This window comes from Crocuta crocuta, unplaced genomic scaffold (assembly GCF_008692635.1).
Source record: "Crocuta crocuta isolate KB4526 unplaced genomic scaffold, BGI_CrCroc_1.0 scaffold59, whole genome shotgun sequence".
Taxonomy (NCBI): domain Eukaryota; kingdom Metazoa; phylum Chordata; class Mammalia; order Carnivora; family Hyaenidae; genus Crocuta; species Crocuta crocuta.
In genome coordinates, this window is record NW_027551578.1 from 2,059,989 (window position 1) to 2,080,249 (window position 20,261).

The 20,261-nt window shown below is 41.1% G+C and overlaps 1 protein-coding gene across 1 annotated transcript in view; it reads right to left on the reverse strand.

Annotated features, from left to right (window-relative positions):
• The window catches only part of TTC13 (tetratricopeptide repeat domain 13), an 86,226-nt gene that overhangs the window by 18,894 nt on the left and 47,071 nt on the right, over positions 1 to 20,261 (reverse strand). Inside the window, exons 11-18 of the mRNA XM_077751687.1 lie at positions 19,012 to 19,094; positions 17,022 to 17,163; positions 16,371 to 16,545; positions 13,962 to 14,118; positions 5,035 to 5,165; positions 4,341 to 4,473; positions 3,360 to 3,452; positions 569 to 652 (exon numbers count right to left, since the gene is read on the reverse strand). Of these exons, the coding sequence (XP_077607813.1) occupies positions 569 to 652; positions 3,360 to 3,452; positions 4,341 to 4,473; positions 5,035 to 5,165; positions 13,962 to 14,118; positions 16,371 to 16,545; positions 17,022 to 17,163; positions 19,012 to 19,094 (998 nt within the window). The remainder of the gene's footprint in view (positions 1 to 568; positions 653 to 3,359; positions 3,453 to 4,340; positions 4,474 to 5,034; positions 5,166 to 13,961; positions 14,119 to 16,370; positions 16,546 to 17,021; positions 17,164 to 19,011; positions 19,095 to 20,261) is intronic.

A 20,261-nucleotide genomic window follows, 5' to 3' on the forward strand; every position in this document is an offset into this window, starting at 1 on the left:
CTAATGAATTTGGGGCCGCAGATGAGAATTAAGAAAACAGACAGAAGCCCATCTAGAAGGTAAAACAGGGAGAAGCAGACCAGACTGACAGCCAGTGGTCGTATATGCATGCATGCATCTTAGTTTGGTCATGAAGCCTTGATTCTCCTAGGCCAACTCTGAAATTAGAAGTGAATGTTTTTGTTTGTTTTGTTTTTTTCCTTTCTACAGTTGCTCAAATGGAAGTATAAAATCCTGCTAGGTTTTTATACCAATTTTATATTCAGGTGAGAGAGAATTAGCATTACGGCTGAAATCCCTAATAAAGAAATTCAAAGAAACGTCCTGCTTTTCAGAGGAACGAGATGAGAAAAGCCACAATATTGTAAGATTAAAACATTTCAGGGATTCTGTAAAGAAAAAGAAGGATGGTACATCATTACTGAAAGGCTTTATGACTCCAAATACTACGTCAACATTTGATAGACTGTTTGGTCTGTCAAGAGGCTTAGTTTTCAAGTTCACAAATACGACTACTGTACACTCTCAAAGCGAGCAAGTACTGTGAAAAAGAAAATTGAAGGATTACCCGTGATAAACCAGAATTCTATCTTTAATAAAATGAAGGATTTTCTCAAAATATTCCAGGTATCTCATGTTAATCACCTGGCCCCTGAAAGAAAAAAACAATTAAGAATCTTTTTACAAAGGAATGTATTGGAAACAACATCTACCTTCCAAGTTAACTCAAAAGAACAGTAAGAGAGCTATGAGAATAACGTAGCAAAAAAATCTGGAAACTGCTTGTTTGTAACCAGTGAGGGGAAGAAGCAAACAAGTATCTTGGCAGAATCATCTGTTAGCTCTTGCAGCTTTTCCTGGTAGGAGAGGCACCAAACTCAGGCCCGGAGATACCAAAATGGGAAGAAAACTCCTCAAGTACTTCTATGACGGTCAGACTTTTTATGCCAATTTCCTTCATGAATCCCTGGACTTTTTTCTCCTCTCCTTTGATTCTCCCATAGCCCACTCTAAATATTATTTTACTCCGGGCGCCTCGGTGGCTCCATTGGTTAAGCGTCCGACTTTGGCTCAGGTCCCGATCTCACGGTTCATGGGTTTGAGCCCCACATTGTGCTCTGTGCTGGCAGCTCAGAGCCTGGAGCCTACTTCAGATTCTGTGTCTCCCTCTCTCTGTCTCTCTCTGCCCCTCTCCTACTAGTGCTTTGTCTCTCTTTCTCTCAAAAAATAAAATTTAAAAAAACTATGAAATATTTTACTCACATTTCCGTCCCCACCTCCTAGTTTTCAAACTCTCTCCCAGAACTTCACGTACAGCCAACATGCTGATGTACGCATCCAACTGGCACACGCATGTGCAACACGCTGCACACCCAACCGCTCCCTGGGCATCGCTCCCCAGATTCCCTACAGACCTCTCAAACCTCAGGTTCTTTCATAACTCTGCACAGGAAGTCACTCCCTCCCCCAGCGCCAGCCCCCAAATGTGGCCATCTCCTTTCTGTCCTGTTGTCACCTGGCCTACTGGAAGGACCATGCCCCCGAGCCGGAGAGGAGACTGCCTCCCTGTGGGTCCCTATGCTCTCCCCCATTTCTAGCCCAGCATCAGTGCTCCCGATCCTGCATTCTCAACATCCATCTCTTCCGCTCCCCCTCACTTCCATACTTGTTCACCTGAACTGTTACATGATTTTCCAACCACTTTGCTTCCCTCCAGGGCCACCACCCGCTCTCACCTATTCCACCACCCATGGTCAAAGTGGTCATGTGAGTGTGCAAATCCACTCTGTCATGTCTCTGCTTACAGTCTCTGAATAGTCTCTGAATAGCTCTCCATGATCCTTAGCAGATAAAAGAGAAGCCTTAAAGGGTGTATAAAGTTACTTATATTTTGAAAGAAGGTTTTACACTTTGGTCTCTGCCTGCCTGCCTTTCAAGCACCAATTCCTTTTTTTTTTTTTTTTAATGTTTATTTATTTTTCAGAGAAAGAGAGAGAGAGCACAGGCAGAGGAAGGGCCAAGGGAGAGAAGGAGACACCGAATCCGAAGTAGGCTCCAGGTGCCGAGCCGTCAGCACAGAGCCCGACACGGGACTTGAACTCACAAACCGCAAGATCGTGACCCGAGCTGAGCTCAGACGCTTAACTGCTTAACCAACTGAGCCATCCAGGTGCCCCTCAAGCCTCAATTCCTAATACTCCCTTCATTGCCAACTAATCACCAGTCATAGTGAATTAGTCACACTTTTCTGACCATTCCTGACTCACTCGTGGGTCCATGCCTCACCCACCTCTCTGCTATCCATCTTCCCAACCAGCCCACGCATCACCTAAGGGCTGGACTGGGCACCCCTTTTCTGTGACCCCTGCCATCCTATACACGTGACCACCATTACCCTCAACATACCACACAGCAGTTCACCAGTCTATCTTCACTAAGCTAAGAGCTTCTGTATTTCACTCCTACACCACCATCACGCAGCACAGCACACTCACAGCAGCCATCAATTAAATCTAGTGGAATCTATAAATGTCACAAATTATTTTGTAATAAACAAGAATACCAAGTCCCAAAAGGAAAAGAAATTTATTTTCTAGATAGTAAAAAACATATATATATATATAACTGACATTTCCACTAAACTTAAATGTCAGAGTCATACAAAACGATATTTTCTTGATTCGGGCTTCTGGAAGTAGAAGCATTTTACATGTGACCCAAATACCGCAGTTGTTAATTTCATCTGAAAGCAAATTCACGGCTCCCCTTGAAGCCGATGTTCTTTAGCGTTTGTTCATCACTTATTTAGAGGGTGGCTAAGCACACGAAGGTGGCTCGCTACGCCTGTCCCTAACTTGCAGAGCCTCTGCACAAAACACAAGCTCTCCTTTTTCCCTGGCTCACGCTTTCAGGAAGGCTTAGTTACCAGAGTGGTACTGATCCAAACCCTCTGTATGCTGGGGTGTTGGGGATGGGATGGGGGGAGCCCTTCCCCCACCTAATTCCTGTCCAAGAATTATATGAGCCACGCAACACGATCGGGATATTATGGTAAATGTAATGGTCTCTGTACAATTACTTTCTAGAATGTGTTAAGACCTTTTAAAGATGGACATTCTAGGTAAAACTCTGGCAGTCTTCCTGGAGAGGGAAGTATGACATGCCCTGCATTTCTTCCTGTAGCTGGGCTCGCCCTAAAGAGTGCAGGCAGGACCCCGCAGGTGCAGAGCTAATCTGTGCGTGCCCCTGTAAGAAAGTTCCTGGGAGAGGAGCAAGGGTCATTCGTCCACAGTCTCCACGACCTGTTTATTCAGAACAAAGTCCCGAGAAAACAGGAACAATGCACAATGGGTTCCTACCTGATTAAATTGATGTGGTTGTTAAAACCTCTGCTAAGACTCCGTGCTGGCATCTGGTCTAACCACAGCACTGGCTGGTCCGGGTCGGCGATCCTGGAAACCAGAGCTGGTTAAAGATGGACACCTTACAAAACCTAGAAATGTTCAAGAACATGAACAAGAACACATGGGGAGCCTTTGCAAAGGCGGGAGAAAGCAAGTGCTCAGCCCAGTACATCTAACAGTCCCACACCAGCCTGCCGACCCCAGTACATCTAACAGTCCCACACCAGCCTGCCGACCCCAGTACATCTAACAGTCCCACGCCAACCTGCTAACTTCAAATAAATGTTCCAATTGGACCAAGAAGGAGGTCAGTATGGGTTTACTGGAAGAGCAATAGTTTTCTCACATCCATGAATATAAGTAGCTCCGCCCAAGCTGTAGCTGGTTAGCTAGGCACACACTTTAACTATCAAGGGACTAGTACACGACAGTTCATTCACAAGTACACCCGAGATAGTAACATTCTTTCAAAGAAACGAAAATGCTTCGTTTAAAAGTATGCTAGAAAACTTGACAGTAATATTTCGTAAACATCAGCTCAATGTATTTCAACGTATCATGATGCCAGCAATTTCTGACAAACCGTAGAGAGGAAAATGTAGCGTACAAGGCGTATTGTTAGTAAACAAAATGGGATTTGAAACCTGTTAACTCGGGGGGAGGTACAGTCTTCCTGTTATGGAATGAATAAGTCATAGGGATGAAAGGGACAGTGTCAGGACCACCGTCGAGGCTCCCGTAATGGTGTTGTGTGGGACAGACGGGAGCCACATCGTGGTGACCAGAGTGTAACAAAACAGATCTGCCGAGACTCGTGTAACGCGGTACGTCGGCTACCCTGTTCATAACCACCTGTTCGCTAGAGGAGGCTTCTCTTACTTTACAATGATGACACTTTTGGTTTATTTTCATTTAGGTGGGAGTTTCATTCGTTACCGTCTCCACTTTACTGCAATGTCAAACATGTCTCTCCATTGCATCAGCCGTGTCTTCCCATTCATCCGCACTTTCGAGTTGGTCCACGTGCGCTGCACAGCTTGCATGACTTCCAGCGCTGCCAAGCCCATGGCTAAAAGAAGGAGGTATTGAGAAGACAGGGGTTTGTCAGTACACTTCCGGGGGCCTGATGTTCACCTACTCTGCAGAGTCTCAGGGATAACCTGAGTCACCGTACTGGGAAAGAACTGTGCGTGCTGCTGATTTAATGAGACCAGAGACACGTTACAACCATGACGGTCCTAATAAAATGAACATCTTTCAGAGGAAATTAGAGGCACCCCCCCTGCAAGTTGTCTCCTCCCAGCTCTGCCTCCAAAGCAACTGGAGGTTCAAATTCTCTGTCGCTCCCACACTAAGCAAACCGCTCCCGTGGACAAGCTATCAGATCCAGAGCCACTGAAGACCCGTATTCTACATCTACACAGTGGCGACAGCACCACGGCCACACGGGAAGCAGTCTTTCAGAAATTCAGTGTGAATGAGTCTCTACAGTTTTGTCCGGATCAAATGGAGACTTATGAGTTGGCACAATGTTTTGTTTTGTTTTGTTTTGTTTTTAAAGTGCAACACGGTTTGACAATCCTTGCTCTTATGTCAGAAAGATTTCCGTTTTTGGATGGTGTCAGGATACCTCTGTGGATTCTCTTGTTTGGCAGGAAGCCAGGTGTTTCATACTGCATCAGTGATCCCAAACGATCAGCTACACAGATCAGCTCTTGTACCTCGGGCTTATAACTCTCAAAATTCTGATGTAACACGTCTCTGGAAGAAACACGGCATCTGCAGTTAGGGACTTTACAACAATTTACAATCCAATTTCCCCTGAAGAGCAGTCTCTTCCTCCACTGCAAAACCGATCGAGAACCCTAGGACCACAGAATCTTTAGCTCAGTGCTTGGCACTCAGCCATACACAAATGAGAAGAATCTTTACGAGTGTGTGCGCACAATTACCATCACATGCTTGTGAGCAACACTGATAACTAGAGTGCAATTTAGAAGGCACCTGTGACCCATTATTTGCCTTATATACACTTCCCCAGGATACATAACCTGCATGGCCTGCCTTTATCAATAAGCAACCAAATCTCTGCCCCCACCCCTGCCCCAGGCTGTATTAGACCAAGGATACTCGCAATGGCCTGGGTGACTGCTATTAATTGTTTGGCTGCTAACCTGCCTGAAGTCTGCGTAACAGAGTTTGTAATCTTAGGTTACAGGTTATGTAGAGGAAGCCAGGACCACCCTTAGGTTCCATAATTCACGGGGAGGGCTCACAGGACTCCACAGTTGTACTCATGGCTGTGATTTATCACAGCAGAAGGACACAGGCACAATCCTCAAAGGGGAAAAGCTCATGGGGCGAAGTCTAGAGGAAACCAGGTGCAAGCTTCCAAGGGTCCTGTCCCAGGGGAGACACATGGGATTAGACCCCCCCCCACCCCCGCCCCGCTGTGTGAAATGCTAACCAGGAAGCTCATTAGACACTCAGTGCCCAGAGTTTTTATCAGAAGCTGATCATGTAAGCAGCCTCTGCCTGGGAATTACTCAAATTCCAAATACCCAGAGGCAAGGCAAGTGTTTACCATAAGTCATATTGTTTGTACAAGCAGCTGTGGTGCACAGTGAGCCTCTCTTATCAATTCGGGGCGTGATGGGAACCCTCCTGAAATCCAAGTTCCCACACGCCACCCCGGGGCAGCCTTGCAAGCAGACTTCTCCAGGGACAGCAGTGGAGGCCTGCTACGGTCGTGCTTCTCTGCACGTAGGTATTTCTCTGAAATGGGGTGGTAGAGAATATATATACCCTCTTCAAGCAATCTCTTCTTTCTATTACTTTTGATTATATGATAATTGATATATACAAAAGCATACAACCTCATCACCGAATTTAAGAACTAGAGCAGGGGCGCTTGGGTGGCTCAGTCGGTTAAGTGTCCGACTTCGGCTCAGGTCATGATCTCACGGTTCCTGGGCTCGAGCCCCGCGTCAGGCCCTGTGCTGACAGCTAGCTCAGAGCCTGGAGCCTGCTTCAGATTCTGTATCTCTCTCTCTGCCCCTCCCCTGATCTCTCTCAGAAATAAATAATACATTAAAAAAAAAAAAAAAAAGAACTAGGGCAATTAGGGGCGCCTAGGTGGCTCACTCGGGGAAGCGTCCGGTTTCGTCTCAGGTCATGATCTCATGGTTCGTGAGTTCGAGCCCTGCATTGAGCTCTGTGCCATCAGCATAGAGCTTGGAGCCTGCTTCAGATTCTGTGTCTCCCTCTTTCTCCCCCTCCCCTGCTCATGCTCTGTCTCTCTCTCAAAGATAAACTTAAAAAAGCCAATTAGAACAATTATGTCATTTTATTTGTATGCTACTTTTTTAAATATTTTTTTTTACATTTGTTTATTTTTATTTTGAGAGGGAGAGTGTAAGTGCATGCATGTGAGCAGGGGAGAGGCAGAGAGAGGAGAAAAAGAATCTTGAGCAGGCTCCCTGCTGTCAGTGCAGAAGCTGACTCAGGGCTCCATCTCCTAAACCCTGAGATCATGGCCTGAGCTGAAATCAAGAGTCAGATGTTCAACTGACTGAGTCACCCGGGTGCTCTGTAGGCTACTCTCCCCTCCCATCCTCCTGGCTCCCAGCAACAGAGAACTTATCTTGAAATCTAGGTTCACGATCCCCTTACCTTTTTCTTTTTAAAAAACAGGTTACAGGGATGCCTGAGAGGCTCTGGTTAACTGTCCAACTCGTGATTTTAGCTCAGGTCATGATCTCACAGCTGTGAGTTCAAGCCCCACGTCAGGCTTTATGCTGACAGTGCGGAGCCTGCTTGAGATTCTCATTCTCCCTTACCGCCCCTCCCTACGCATGCTCTTTCTCTTCCTCTCAAAATAAATAAACTTAAAAAAAAATAGGTTACAAACATATGTCTCTAAACAATATATTCTATAGTTTTGCTTTTGAACTTTACGGGAAAAATGATACAACATTGTAGTTTACTGACTTGCTGTTTTTACTCAACACTATACTTTTAAGATTAATCTACACTGTCATACAGGCTACCTGTTTATAAAGTCCTATAATATCCCATTGCGTGGCAGTATTGCTTTCATCCATTGTTCTGCTTATGGACATTTAGGCTGATTTCACTCAACAGACACTACTATTGACAGTCTGGTTCAGATCTCCTGTTGGATATGTTCACAACTGAACACACATGGTGGAAAAATTATAAGACTGTAGGATATACAAATGTTCAGTTTTATAAGATAATGACAAACTGCTGGCCAAAGTGGTTACAGCAATGTAAACTCTCACCAGGCATATATAAAAATTCTCCTTGACCCCCTATGGGTCAATATTACTACTATCAGACTTCCTGATATTTGTTCACTTAGTGGGTGAGGAATGCAATCTTATGTATTGAGGAACCAAAGCAGCTTTTCATATATTCATTTGCCATCCATGCTTCCCCCTTGTTCATGTCTTTTGCACAATTTTTTACTGAGTGTTTGACTTTTACTTTTTAATTTGTAGAAATTTTTCATAAATTCTGCATACTGATTTTGGATAATCAGTTTACAGGCTGCAAGTGCTTTTTCACAGTTTGAACTTATCTTCTCACTGTTTACGGTATCTTTTGTTGAAGAACATTCCTTAGGTTAGACATAGTCTAATTTATTTATTATTCCTTAGGTTCAACATAGACGAAATTTTCTAACGTCTGTGCTTTGTGAGCGTGAAGAAATCCTTTTCTACCTTAAAATCATGAAACTATTCACTTCTATTTTCACTTAAAATTTTAAAAAAATTTACCATTCATATTTAAGACTTTCATCTGTCCAGAACTGGATCATATCTACACCATCATAAAAATCCATTTTATTTTTATCCATATGACAAAACTGACTGTTGCACTCCCACGTGTAGATGAGTTCCTCTCTGATCTGTGGTCTACCTTTGCCATTTATCTAGGCTCTCTAGGGGTGCTTGGGTGGCTCAGCTGGTTGAGTGTCCAACTCTTGATGTTGGCTCAGGTCATGATAGTAGGGCCACGGGACCGAACTCATGTCAGGCTCCACGCTGTGGGTGGAGCCAGCTTAAGATTCTCTCTCTGCCCCTCTCCCCTACTTGTGCTTTAAAATTAAAAAAAAAAAAAAAAAAAAAATCTAGGCTCTCTAGATAAATGCTTCTAAGCTCTCTATTGTAATCCTTTGGTCTACCTGGCCATGCTTGCTCCAATATCACTCTATCTTCATTACTATGTTAAGCCTCGCTGTCTGGTAGAAAGAACCCTGCCCTGAAAGCCTGGGGGCTACTTTCTTCAGGAGTAACCTGAGTACTCTTGGTCCTTTGTTCTCCCATACAATTTATAGAATTAGTTTATCAAGTTCCTCAAAAAACTGTTGGGATTTGGAATGGCATTTTATTGACTCTAAAATTAATTTGTAGAGAACTGACCCATTGGTATTACTGAATATCTTATTCTTGAACCTAGTATTTTTCTTTGTTTTCTCTCCTGTGTTTTGATAATAAACTGAGCTAAAGAAAACATTATTAAGAAAATCATAGAAAGAGAAAATACATTTACAGTACTGTACCAGCATTTATCCCAAAAAATGCACAAAAAAGTGAATCTGTGTGGTTCAAACCCATATTGTTCAAGAGTCAACTGTATACACAGGGTTCAGTTCTAGCCACAGTTTCGGGCATCCACTGGGGGTCCTGGGACACATCCCCCCACCTAAGGGGGGAGGACTATTGTCTTGTCGTTTTCCAAGTAAGAGTTTTTATCTTTTTAATAAGTATAGATGGTTATTTTTTCTTCTACTTGTTTTTCTGTATCTGTTGGCATAATTAATGTGGTTTTTCTCCTTTAATCTATTAACTGGAAATTAGTATACATTTTCTGAATTAGATCACCTTTGTATTCCTAGGAAAAACCCAGTTTGGTATGATATTATCTTTCCTATACACAGGTGAGTTTGGTTTACCGATATATTGCGTAGGATTCTTACATCCGCACTGAAGAGTAAGAATGGCCCCTAATTTTCCTTTTGTGTACAATCATTGTCAGGTTTGCCATCATTGTTCTATTAGGCTCACAAAATGATTTGGGCATATTAACCTTCTATTCTCCTAAAAGTCTGATAGAACACTTCTGTGATATCATTCGGGCTTGGTGATTTTGGTGTTAAGTGGGGATACTTTTTTTTTTTTTTAATATTTTTTATTTATTTCTAGGAGAGAGAGAGAGACAGCGTGAGCAGTGGAGGGTCAGAGAGAGAGGGAGATACAGACTCTGAAATTGGCTCCAGGCTCTGAGCTGCCAGTCAGCACAGAGCCTGACGCGGGGCTCAATCCCACGAACTGCAAGATCATGACCTAAGCGGAAGTCGGACGCTTAACCGACTAAGCCACCCAGGCGCCCCTAGTGGGGATACTTTTAAATACCAATTCAAGGGGCAACTGGGCGGTTCAGTCAGTTAAGCATTTGACTTTGGCTCAGTTCGTGATCTCAGGGTTTATGAGTTTGAGCCCCACATGGGGCAGGCTCTCTGCTGTCAGCTTAGAGCCCGCTTTGGATCCTCTGTCTCCCTCTCTCTCTGCCCCTCCCCAACTTGCAAGCGCACATGCTTCTATCTCTCAAAAACAAACATTAAAAAATTTTTAAAAATAAATACCAGTTCAATATCTTTACTAATTATAGAACTATTCAGGCTTTTTATTTCTCCTCAAGTTAGTTTGATAAATTGTGACTTACTAGGAATCAGTCCATTTATTTTTGGGGTGTTTAAATTTAATTGCATGTAAATTTCCATGGCATCCTTGGCATTTTAATATTGGCACATCTGTGGTTATTTTTCTTTTTATAATTTCTAATAGTTTGAGTTTTTACTTATTTTCATTAAAGAAATCAATCTCCCCAGAAATTCCTATTAGTAAACAAAGACAAAATTTTAACTTTGACAAAAGTTTATTTTACATTTAGTTTGCACTAATTTCTCTCTTCAGCTTTATTTTTCCTTCTTTCTGTTTTCTTTGTTTTTTTTTCCTACTCCTTAATTTTTATACTTATCTATTAACTTGCTTTTTCTAGTATGTAATTCTATTCTATTCTATTTTAGACACTGCGAGAACAGGGGAGGAGCAGAGGGAAAGACAGACAGAGAGAGAATCTGAAGCAGGCTCCACGCTTAGCACGAAGCCCAACATGGGGTTCGATCCCACAACCCTGGGATCAAGACCTGAGCTAAAATCAAGAGTCAGACACTGAACTACTGAGCCACCTAGGCTCCCCTCTAGTATAACATCTAAAGATACTGTTTTTTACAAAAACAGTTTCACTGCTTCCACAAGTATTGGTATGTGGAGTTTTCATCTTTTTTTTTTAAAGTATATTCAAATCTTCAGTGTGGATTTTATCTTTAAACTGTATTTCAATATGTGTGCTTTTAAACTTCCAAATAATGAGAATTTTTTTCTTTATGTTTAATCATACTGCAGTCAACTATAACACCAATTATCTGAAATGTATTTAAATATGCATAATAAGCAACTGAGGTGTACTTGAAAAGACTATGTATTCTTTGATTATTGGGTACACAGTTTTATAGCAGACGAATAGGTCAAGTCCATTAATCATGATGTTCAGAAAGTCTCAATCTTTACCAGTTTGTGTGTGTGTTTCACTTATCAAAAATTAGAATCTCTCATTAGGATACTGAGTTTATTGATTTCTCTGTGTATATCTATCAATTTTAAAGTTCTTGTATTAGGTGCATATAAGTTTAAATTTATATCTTTCCTGGAGATTTGAACCTCTGTCCTTATGTAATAATAATCTTTGTTCTCAGTAATTAAAAAAAAATCAAATCCATTAATATAAACATACCTACATCAGGAATCTTTTAGTGTTTCCCATGCAGAATTTTTTCCATTCCTTTATTTTCAATCTTTCTGTGTCCTTATGCATTACACATCTCTTGTAAAAAGCATTTAACTGGATTTGTAAAACATTCAAAGGCACCTGGGTGGCTCAGAGGTTAAGTGTCTGACTTCGGCTCAGGTCATAATCTCGCAGTTTGTGGGTTTGAGCTCCTCATCTGGCTCTGTGCTGACAGCTCAGAGCCCACGGCCTGCTTCAGATTCTGTGTCTTCCTCTCTCTCTCTCTGCCCCTTCCTGACTCAAACTCTGTCTCTCTCTCTCTCTCAAAAATAAACTAAAAAAAAAAAAAAAAAATTCAAATCCTACTATGTCTATCTTTTGACATTTAAAAATTCATTTATATTTACTGTCATTATTAACATATCTGGATTATGTCAACCTACTCTTACTGTTTTCTTTTTATTTGCCCCACTTTTTTATGCCTCCCTCTCCTTCCCCCCTTTCCTGGTTGATTTTAGATCTTATTCTTCTTTTACTTTTCTACTAATATAGAAGCTATACGTTTTGTTTCTAACTTTTAGTACTTACTCTAGATATTTTAAATATTTATGTATAACTTAAAGCTTCAATATAATATTTAACCCATATTCCCTTAGAATACTTTAATTCTGACTGTCTCTCAACTTACTTGCTATTCTGCCCAGTATTTTATTTCTATCCGTTTTATAAAGCCCCCAAACCAGATATTATTTTATATAGACAATACTTATTTAGATTTACCAATTTATCATGTTTATCATTTTTTTCTCATTATTCCTTCTTGTATCTCAAATCCTGCCTGACCTCAACTACTTTTCTCTTTGATTACATGCCTGAGAAGATTTTTAGTGAATGGCAGTTGATGGTTAATTCAATTTTTGATTATCCAAGTATATATTTATTTGGTCTTTATTCATAAAAGATAGTTTTGCTGGGTACAGAATTAGGCTGAAAGTTACTTTTTTTCTTGCAGCACTTTGAGGACAGTCTATTATATTCTAGCTGCCATTCTGATGTTAAAAGGTTTATAGTCAGCCCAATTATTGACCGTAAGTAGGTGATAGGATTTTTCTGTTTAAAAATTTTTCTTCTTATGTGTCTGGATATGGATTTGTTTGTCATTTATCCAGCTTTTTAAAATATCTATGGATTTATAGTTCCTTAGTTCTGGGAAATTATTAGCCATTATTTCTTCAAAAACTGTCTCTCCTCCATTCTCTTCTCATAAGATTTCAATTAGACATTCTTACATCTTCCACATCTTCTATCTCTCATGCTTTCTAACACCTGGACTCTCTGTGCCACGGTCTAGATAATTCCTAGTGCTCTACCTTCCAATGAAGCAAGCTTCTCTTGACTATGTCGAATTTGCTATTTAGCTTACATACTGAATTCTTCATTTCAGTATTTTCCATTCTTAAAGCTTTCAATTTATTTTTACTCTCCCTGGTCATTTTTGATAGTCTCTTATTTATTGCTCATGTTTCTTATTTCTTCATAATTTCTTTAAATAGTTCATTTGGTATTCAACAATTCCAATACTTGAATTCATTGAGAGGCTAAGTCCGTTATTTGTTATTCCTGTTGATTTTGACATATGGTTTTGGTGATCTTGGTTTTTGACTCTCATTCTAATGATCTTAATCTGTGGGAATACTTGGTCCCCAAGTTGGCACTACTTTCTTTCCATGCAGGATTTGCACTTGCTTTTGTTGAGATCCTGTGAATATGGTGCCCCGATATGGGACCACTTTAGCTCCTTAAAAAAGTTTAGCAAGCCCATCTTGCCTAGACCTCAAGGCATTCTATTGCAGTGGCTGTTAGATGCCTGTACCTCCAGGACACTTTTTGCCTTTCAAATGTGCTTATCATTCACCACTCTAGTTTGAATCTCCGCCCCCCCCCACCCCTGCTTTTCCTTCTTTTTAGAGTGGGAGGGTATTGATCTTTGCAGATTTTTCTTAATTCTTAAGGCATTGCTAGACTTCTAGAAATTAATTTCTATTCTAATTGTTTTTGTAATGGGATACTCCTTTAGCATATATGTTTCACCATAATGCATCAGTAGTTGACCAACAGTGTAATTTCAAACTTTTGGCTTTCAGTAATTTGTTTTAAAAGTAACATGGTAGAGGCGGCTGGTTGGCTCAGTCGATTAAGCATCTGATTTCAGCTCAGGTCATGATCTCACAGCTTGAGGGTTCAAGCCCTGCGTCAGGCTCTGTGCTGACAGCTCAGAGCCTGGAGCCTCCTTCCAATTCTGTGTCTCCCTCTCTCTCTCTCTCTCTGGCCTTCTCCCACTCATGATCTCTCTCTCTCGAAAATAAATACAACATAAAAAAATTTTTTTTTAAGTAACATGGTAATAATAATGCATATCAACAACTGCAAGTGCGTTTGAAGTTTGAAGGCTGCATACAATTAGCAGGGAAGGTCAGGCTAGCAGCAGAGGTGATGTCCAAAGGTAAGTTTCAAGGTGCCGTATAAACTAAAAGAAATATTTGCAGACACATCAAATACAAAATAAGTACCTGAGAGACATGGCTAGAAAGCCATTTACTGAGCATGAGATATCATGATAAGCTCATAGTTCAGTCGTGAGGAAGCAAAAAACAAAAAGTCATTTTTACTGAAAGCACTTACTTTATGTGGGGCTGTAATCCTGGCTGCTCTTCATAGTCTTCTATGAGAAAGGGCAGATTTTTAGCCCAGTGGTCTTTAAAGCTTCCAGGCAGATCCACATCAATGTTATATTCCGTAAGGGGAGTATCAAGGTGTGCGTGAAGATACCGAGAATACTCTGCAGATAGGAGATGAAATTTGACAGATACCGAGAATACTCTGCAGATAGGAGATGAAATCTGACACATCCAAATATTGCTCAGGAAGTATTTTTTATTGCTGGCTATCAGCCCAAATGCTCTGTAACAAACTGTTAATCCTGAGATTTCTAAATGAAGAGTCCAAATTTTAGTAAGTCGCTATTATTACATGATACAGGGTAACTCAGGTTACCAGGGTCAAATAGAGGCCAGCCAAGCAGGGTCCACTTTGGCTACATTTTAATCATCTTTCCATGAACACCACCAAAGGTATCACTTGTTAGCTGCAGAGTCTGAGAATTCAAGTTCAGTGTCAGAGCCTGGTTCCCTGTCAACGGATATGAATCAACTGACTGTGTATATGATTTCACCAACTGACTGCTGCTTATCTCTACAGAAGCAGTGTGGAAAAAGACCAGGATGTGGAGTGGCCCTCCTTCGGTCTACAGCTCCCATGTTCTATTAACCCAGGAAACAAGAGGAAATCGTAGAGAGTGAGCAGCTACGCCGTCCAGTAGGCAGCCCCTAGCCACCTAGCTAGTGAACACTTAAAATGTGGCCACTGTAGCCGAGGAACTGCATTTTAAATGTTAATTTAACTCATCTAAACTTAAAAACTGATATGTGATTCAATTATTAGAAAACTTCAGGATATTTGGGACAACACACATGTATGAATCTACTTTTTCAACTTTAAATTCTACAAAGCAGGATTTCAAATTAAGAATTTCCAGCAAAAATTCAGGGTGCCTGGGTGGCTCAATCAGTTAAGCATGACTCTTGATTTTGGCTCAGGTCATGATCTCACAGTTTTCTTGAGTTCTAGCCCCATGTTGAGCTCCATGCTGGTATCATGGAGCCTGCTTGGGATTCTCTCCCTCCCTCCTCCCTTCCCCCTTCCTCTCTAAAAAACTAAAAAGAAGTAAAAAAAAAAAAAGAAAGAAAAGAACTTCCAATAAAAATTTTACATCCAATGTAAGTATAAAAAGTTGTACTCTAAGTATAAAATATACACATTTTACAAACTTAGTAAAAAAAATGTAAAATATCTAAGTCTAAGGATTTAGATATTTTAATTAATAATTAATAAATCCTTAGATTTATTAATGAATAGTGTTTTCATAGTAATTACAGGTTGGACTGATATTATGCATGCACCGAATCAAATAAAATGTATTATTAAAATTAATTCCACCTGTTCATTTTTACTTTTTTAATGTGACTACTAAAAACTTAAAACTGTAGGGCTCCTAATTATTTACAGTTGGGCAGCAGTGGTATGAGAGGCTGCATGATGACAAAGGAAAGAAGAAAAAGGGGAGTGAAGATCTGAGCTCTGCATGAACAACAAAAATGTTATTGTGACGAGCACTGACAGTGCACAGAATTGTCGAATCATTGCACTGTGTGTCTGAAACAAATCTAATGTATGTTAAGCATGCTTCAATTAAAAAAAAATCCACTTTAAAATAAAACGAGAGGGGCGCCTGGGTGGCTCAGTCGGTTAAGCGTCCGACTTCAGCTCAGGTCACGATCTCACGGTTCGTGGGTTCAAGCCCTGCGTCGGGCTCTGTGCTGACAGCTCAGAGCCTGGAGCCTGTTTCAGATTCTGTATCTCCCTCTCTCTCTGATCTTCCCCTGTTCGCGCTGTCTCTCTCTTAGAAATAAATAAAACATTAAAATTTTTTTAAAAAGCATAAAACAAAATGAGAAAAACAACAAAAGCAAAAATACTGTTGCGTCTAGCAGAAAAACGGTGAGGTTCTGACTAAGCAAAAGATGACATAAAGCTCCGCTTTCTTCCTCACCCCAAATGAATGTCTCCAAAGTAGATGAGAATTCTGACATGAAGGAGATACATCAAAGCTACCGAGTTTACACTTCACAGCAAAACCCTCAGAAAACGTTACTTTCCTATTACTCCTGGGTCTCTCGACCAGATGTGATGCGACCCATCGATGCCCAGACTGGCACATTTAGCTCCAAACATAGGTTTTTTTTGACTGCAGTAAAAAAATTTTTTTTAACTTTAGAGAGAAAAGAATCCATGGGAAGTGGGGCTGGTCTTTAGAAGACAGGGGCCTTATCCAGTCCACCAAGGGGTGGCTGTGTTCGCGTCACCTAGTGCCTCTGAGACTCAGCCATCTCGTACGAAATAAGAGACACCAGCAATATGATGTACACGGCTCTGGGCATCAAAAGTCAACGTTTCAGCAACTCTGTGACTTACCTCGGAGATATTTCACTTTCAGATACTCTGGGCTAGCCTTCTGGCCTGGAAGAGGGTCATTTAGCATAACTTTGGTCTGCGCTTTTATTCCTTCATAAAACTGTCCCATGGCAACATGGCTGAGTCCTTTCATATACTGGCACACCTCGTTATAGGGTTCTAGCTGCAGACACCGCTAAGGCACGGAGGGAGAAAATACCCTGTTAGCATCAATACGGTTGCAGGAAACTCTTACGGGCTTTATTCTTCAATCTGGGGGTAGAAGAGCTTTCCCTCCAGGCTAAATCAGACCAAGTACACTCTCTGTAAATCAGACTATAGGACACAGCAGTGGGTTTTTTTATCTTTCTTTTTGTTGAGGTACAAACATTATTCTTGGCCCTCCTCTCTAGTCATTTCACTACATTTTGTTGAATGATCCCAGGGTACCTGGGTGGCTCAGCCCGTCCAGCATCTGACTCGATTTGAGTACAGATCATGATGTATGCAGATCATGGGATCAAGCTCTCCATCAGGCTCTGCACAGACAGTGTGGAGCCTGCTTGGGATTCCCTCTCTCCCTCTCAAAGTAAATAAACAGTTAAAAAAAAGGGGGCCGGGGGAGACCATTCCAAGAACTGTCTACAGTGCCTCTCACGTATGGCTGCTCACCTTGAAGTTCTTAAGGGCCTCCTGCAGGCTGCCGTGGTGATAGAGCATCATTCCCCGCAGCTGCAGGGTCTGGACATGATTTTGGTTGAGCAACAGCGCCTTCTGAAAGCTCTCGGTGGCTGCTTCAAAATTGCCCAGTTCTCTAGGTATTTGACAGTAGTTATGAGCACAGTGCAGAATGTTTCAGTGAACACACAAAATACATTAGCCTAGAATTACGGTCCCAGATGAGCATCAGATACCTTGATATGGATTCCCTTTTCTGTTTCACCACTTTACACTTTGACACATCCCATCCTACTTACTTTTCCCAACTCTTACTAGACTACAGGATAACCACAAAGCCCTTGATATTCTCTGGGGAAAATGAGTGTATTGATTTCCAAAGGCAAGCGCTTATTCAAATCCTTTTCCCCACTTCATGATGAGCTTCAATCCTTAAAAAACTATGTGTAAATTTTAGGGGTGCCCAGGTGGCTCAGTCAGTTAAGCGTCCAACTTCGGCTCAGGTCATGATCTCGCAGTTCGTGGGTTCGAGTCCCGCATCGGGTTCTGCGCCGGCAGCTCAGAGCCTGGAGCCTGTTTCAGATTCTGTGTCTCCCTCTCTCTCTGCACCCTTCCCCACTCGTGTTCTGTGTCTCTTTGTCTCAAAAATAAATGAACTATAAAAAATTTTTTTTAAAAACTATATGTAAATTTTAGTTTTTAGATAAGATCATGTTTCTCAATATGTAGGTTACAATCATATATGGATGTATCATTCCGAAGCAAATTCATAGGCTGAAAATTGTATTTTTCTGTCACAGAAGTTACTTTACTTAAAATCCAGTAAATCATTCTGTAATTTAAAACGTCAGAAAGAAACTGTATTTTAGGATGGTAATCATTTCAGAGTAGAAGTGATTATTTCTAGCCTTCTTTTACCTATTAAATTTTTACAAATAACAAAACCACCTTTAAAACATTCCATGGGTCTATTTTCTGTAAATAATATTTTAAAAATATATAATACCCACTTACATTTATATATCACTTTACTAGCTACTCAAGGTGCTTTCAAATCTGTTTTCCAGGTATGTCCCCAACAATTTTGTGGGACAGCAAGGATAAGTATCATTTAAATCGAAAACGAACACAAAGACACTTTCTTCAAGTCAGCGTTAAGAGAGCTTCTCCAGTGGCCGCATCAGATAAATAAGCTCTTGAATTCAATCCTTCCCGAGTGAGGTGCCTAACAGAGCTCTGAAGGGGATCTCTGTTACTGTCTCTTTCCTAACTTTCACAGAACCTCGTAAGGGAGAACCCTGAAGCTCAGGGAAGTGGCGGAGACACAAGTGCAGAATGGGCAATCTGGAACCCATTCTGGATTCCCAAATCCCTTGACCCTGAATCCCGAGGCCTTCTGTCACGCCATGCAATCTCCTTTTCAGGTCAGACTGTAAAACTTTTTGAAAGCCAGAAGTCAAAGTAGCTCTCCTGGTCAGGGTAACACCGGGAGTCAGGACGCCAGGGTCAAAGCACAACCCCTCCCTCCTGATAGAGGGGCACTATAGCTGTGCCATAATTGATCATCTTGATGATCATCAGTATCACCCTATGGAACATAATTTTCTAGCCTTTTAATCAAGGAGTCTTCACAGTCATGTGGGAATTAATCTTATTTATTGCCTAGAAAAGCAGCAGTATCTATGACCCAACCAGCATCTAATGCCACTTTTCAAAACAATAAACCTTGAAGGACTAACATTTTCTAGACCAACATATACAAAGCAAAGCCGTTTTAAAAGATGGTATATACGTCATATCCTCTGACCCATGGTTCTTTTTATATTCCAGAGAGGCTCTCAGCAAGCACCTAAATGCCTATGTGATTTAGAAGGGCAATTTCTTTTGGTGAGGAAATGCAATTTCTTTTCAAATATCACTATTAGGTGAGGCACTCTCATCTCCTCAGTCTACACTCTCCCTCCTACCCTATTACTTTTCTTACCTGTAGGCCTGTCCCAGACTTTTATACGCATCAATAAAATCTACTTTCTGCTTCAAGGCTTCTTTGAAGGACTCAATAGCTTCCTGAAAAAAGTATATAGAAAATTATGTCACTTGCCTAACTATTAAAATTGAGTTTCACTTACATCACTAAATATATAATATACGTGGTCTTGGAGTGATTTTCTTTTTTTAATATGAGGACTTCAAAGAAAGAACTAGAGAGTCTGACAAACTGAGTCAGGAAGGTTTGATCTCAACAGTAAACAAAGGCTCTGCTGTGGGCAATAACACAGACTGCCAGGTTTCAGAACGGGAAAACGGCTTCCCTCCCCCTATTTCATTAGGTAAGGATAACACCTTCGTGACAATATCATTTCTTTGTTAATAAAGGCCTTGCAGAATAAAAGTAAGCCTACTAGCTATATAACATAACTTTAAGTGGTCATAACTAGCAGCATTTAAACAGAACCAGCAAAAGAGACAAAAAAGCAAGCCCAAGGTGAAATTATTCATTAAAAAAAAAAAAAGCACCCAGGCTCCTAGATTGACTATGTGAATGACTCCCATGATCTACAGGAAAAAGAAACAGTAAAACAAAACGGAGACCTTGAGGTTGGGGCACCGGGGGCCTAGCTGTGGGCCCCCACAACTCCGGGTCTGGGGCTGAGGGAGTGAGAAGGTGGTAGAGGTGTTGGGCTCTAGGGAGGAGCCTGCCGGGAACGCACAGTGCGCCTGGCCACTGTGGAATCCTCTGGAAACGGTTACTACAACGTACCGGTCTGTTTCCCAATAAACATCCTGGACTTAAACTACTCAATGTGCTTCCCATTGTGACTTGATTATTTACTGTGATAAAAAATGAAGACATTTCACACATTTCCCAAAGAAAAGACATGTTTACTTAAGTTAATGGCTACAAAGTATCTCTAGAGGCTTTCGTGAGAAAGACTTTAAAACTTCTGTGTATTTCACACCTGATTAGATAATTCATAGCAAAAAAACTACTAACATGTCAAATGCCTTGCACATGGTAGGCACTCAATAAATATTTAGTGATTTGGTAGGCATACAATCCTAATTCTTTTCTTAAAAAAAAAAATCATTCATTCCCTGCTTTTTGATTTTCTCTGTAGGAGACAGCAGGGTGGGAGGGCTGGCTTTCAAACCCTTCTAAGGTGACAATGGGGACAACCTTCTCATTTGGGAGTCCCGCTGACTGCGTACTGTTCAGCGGAAGGATGAGAACAG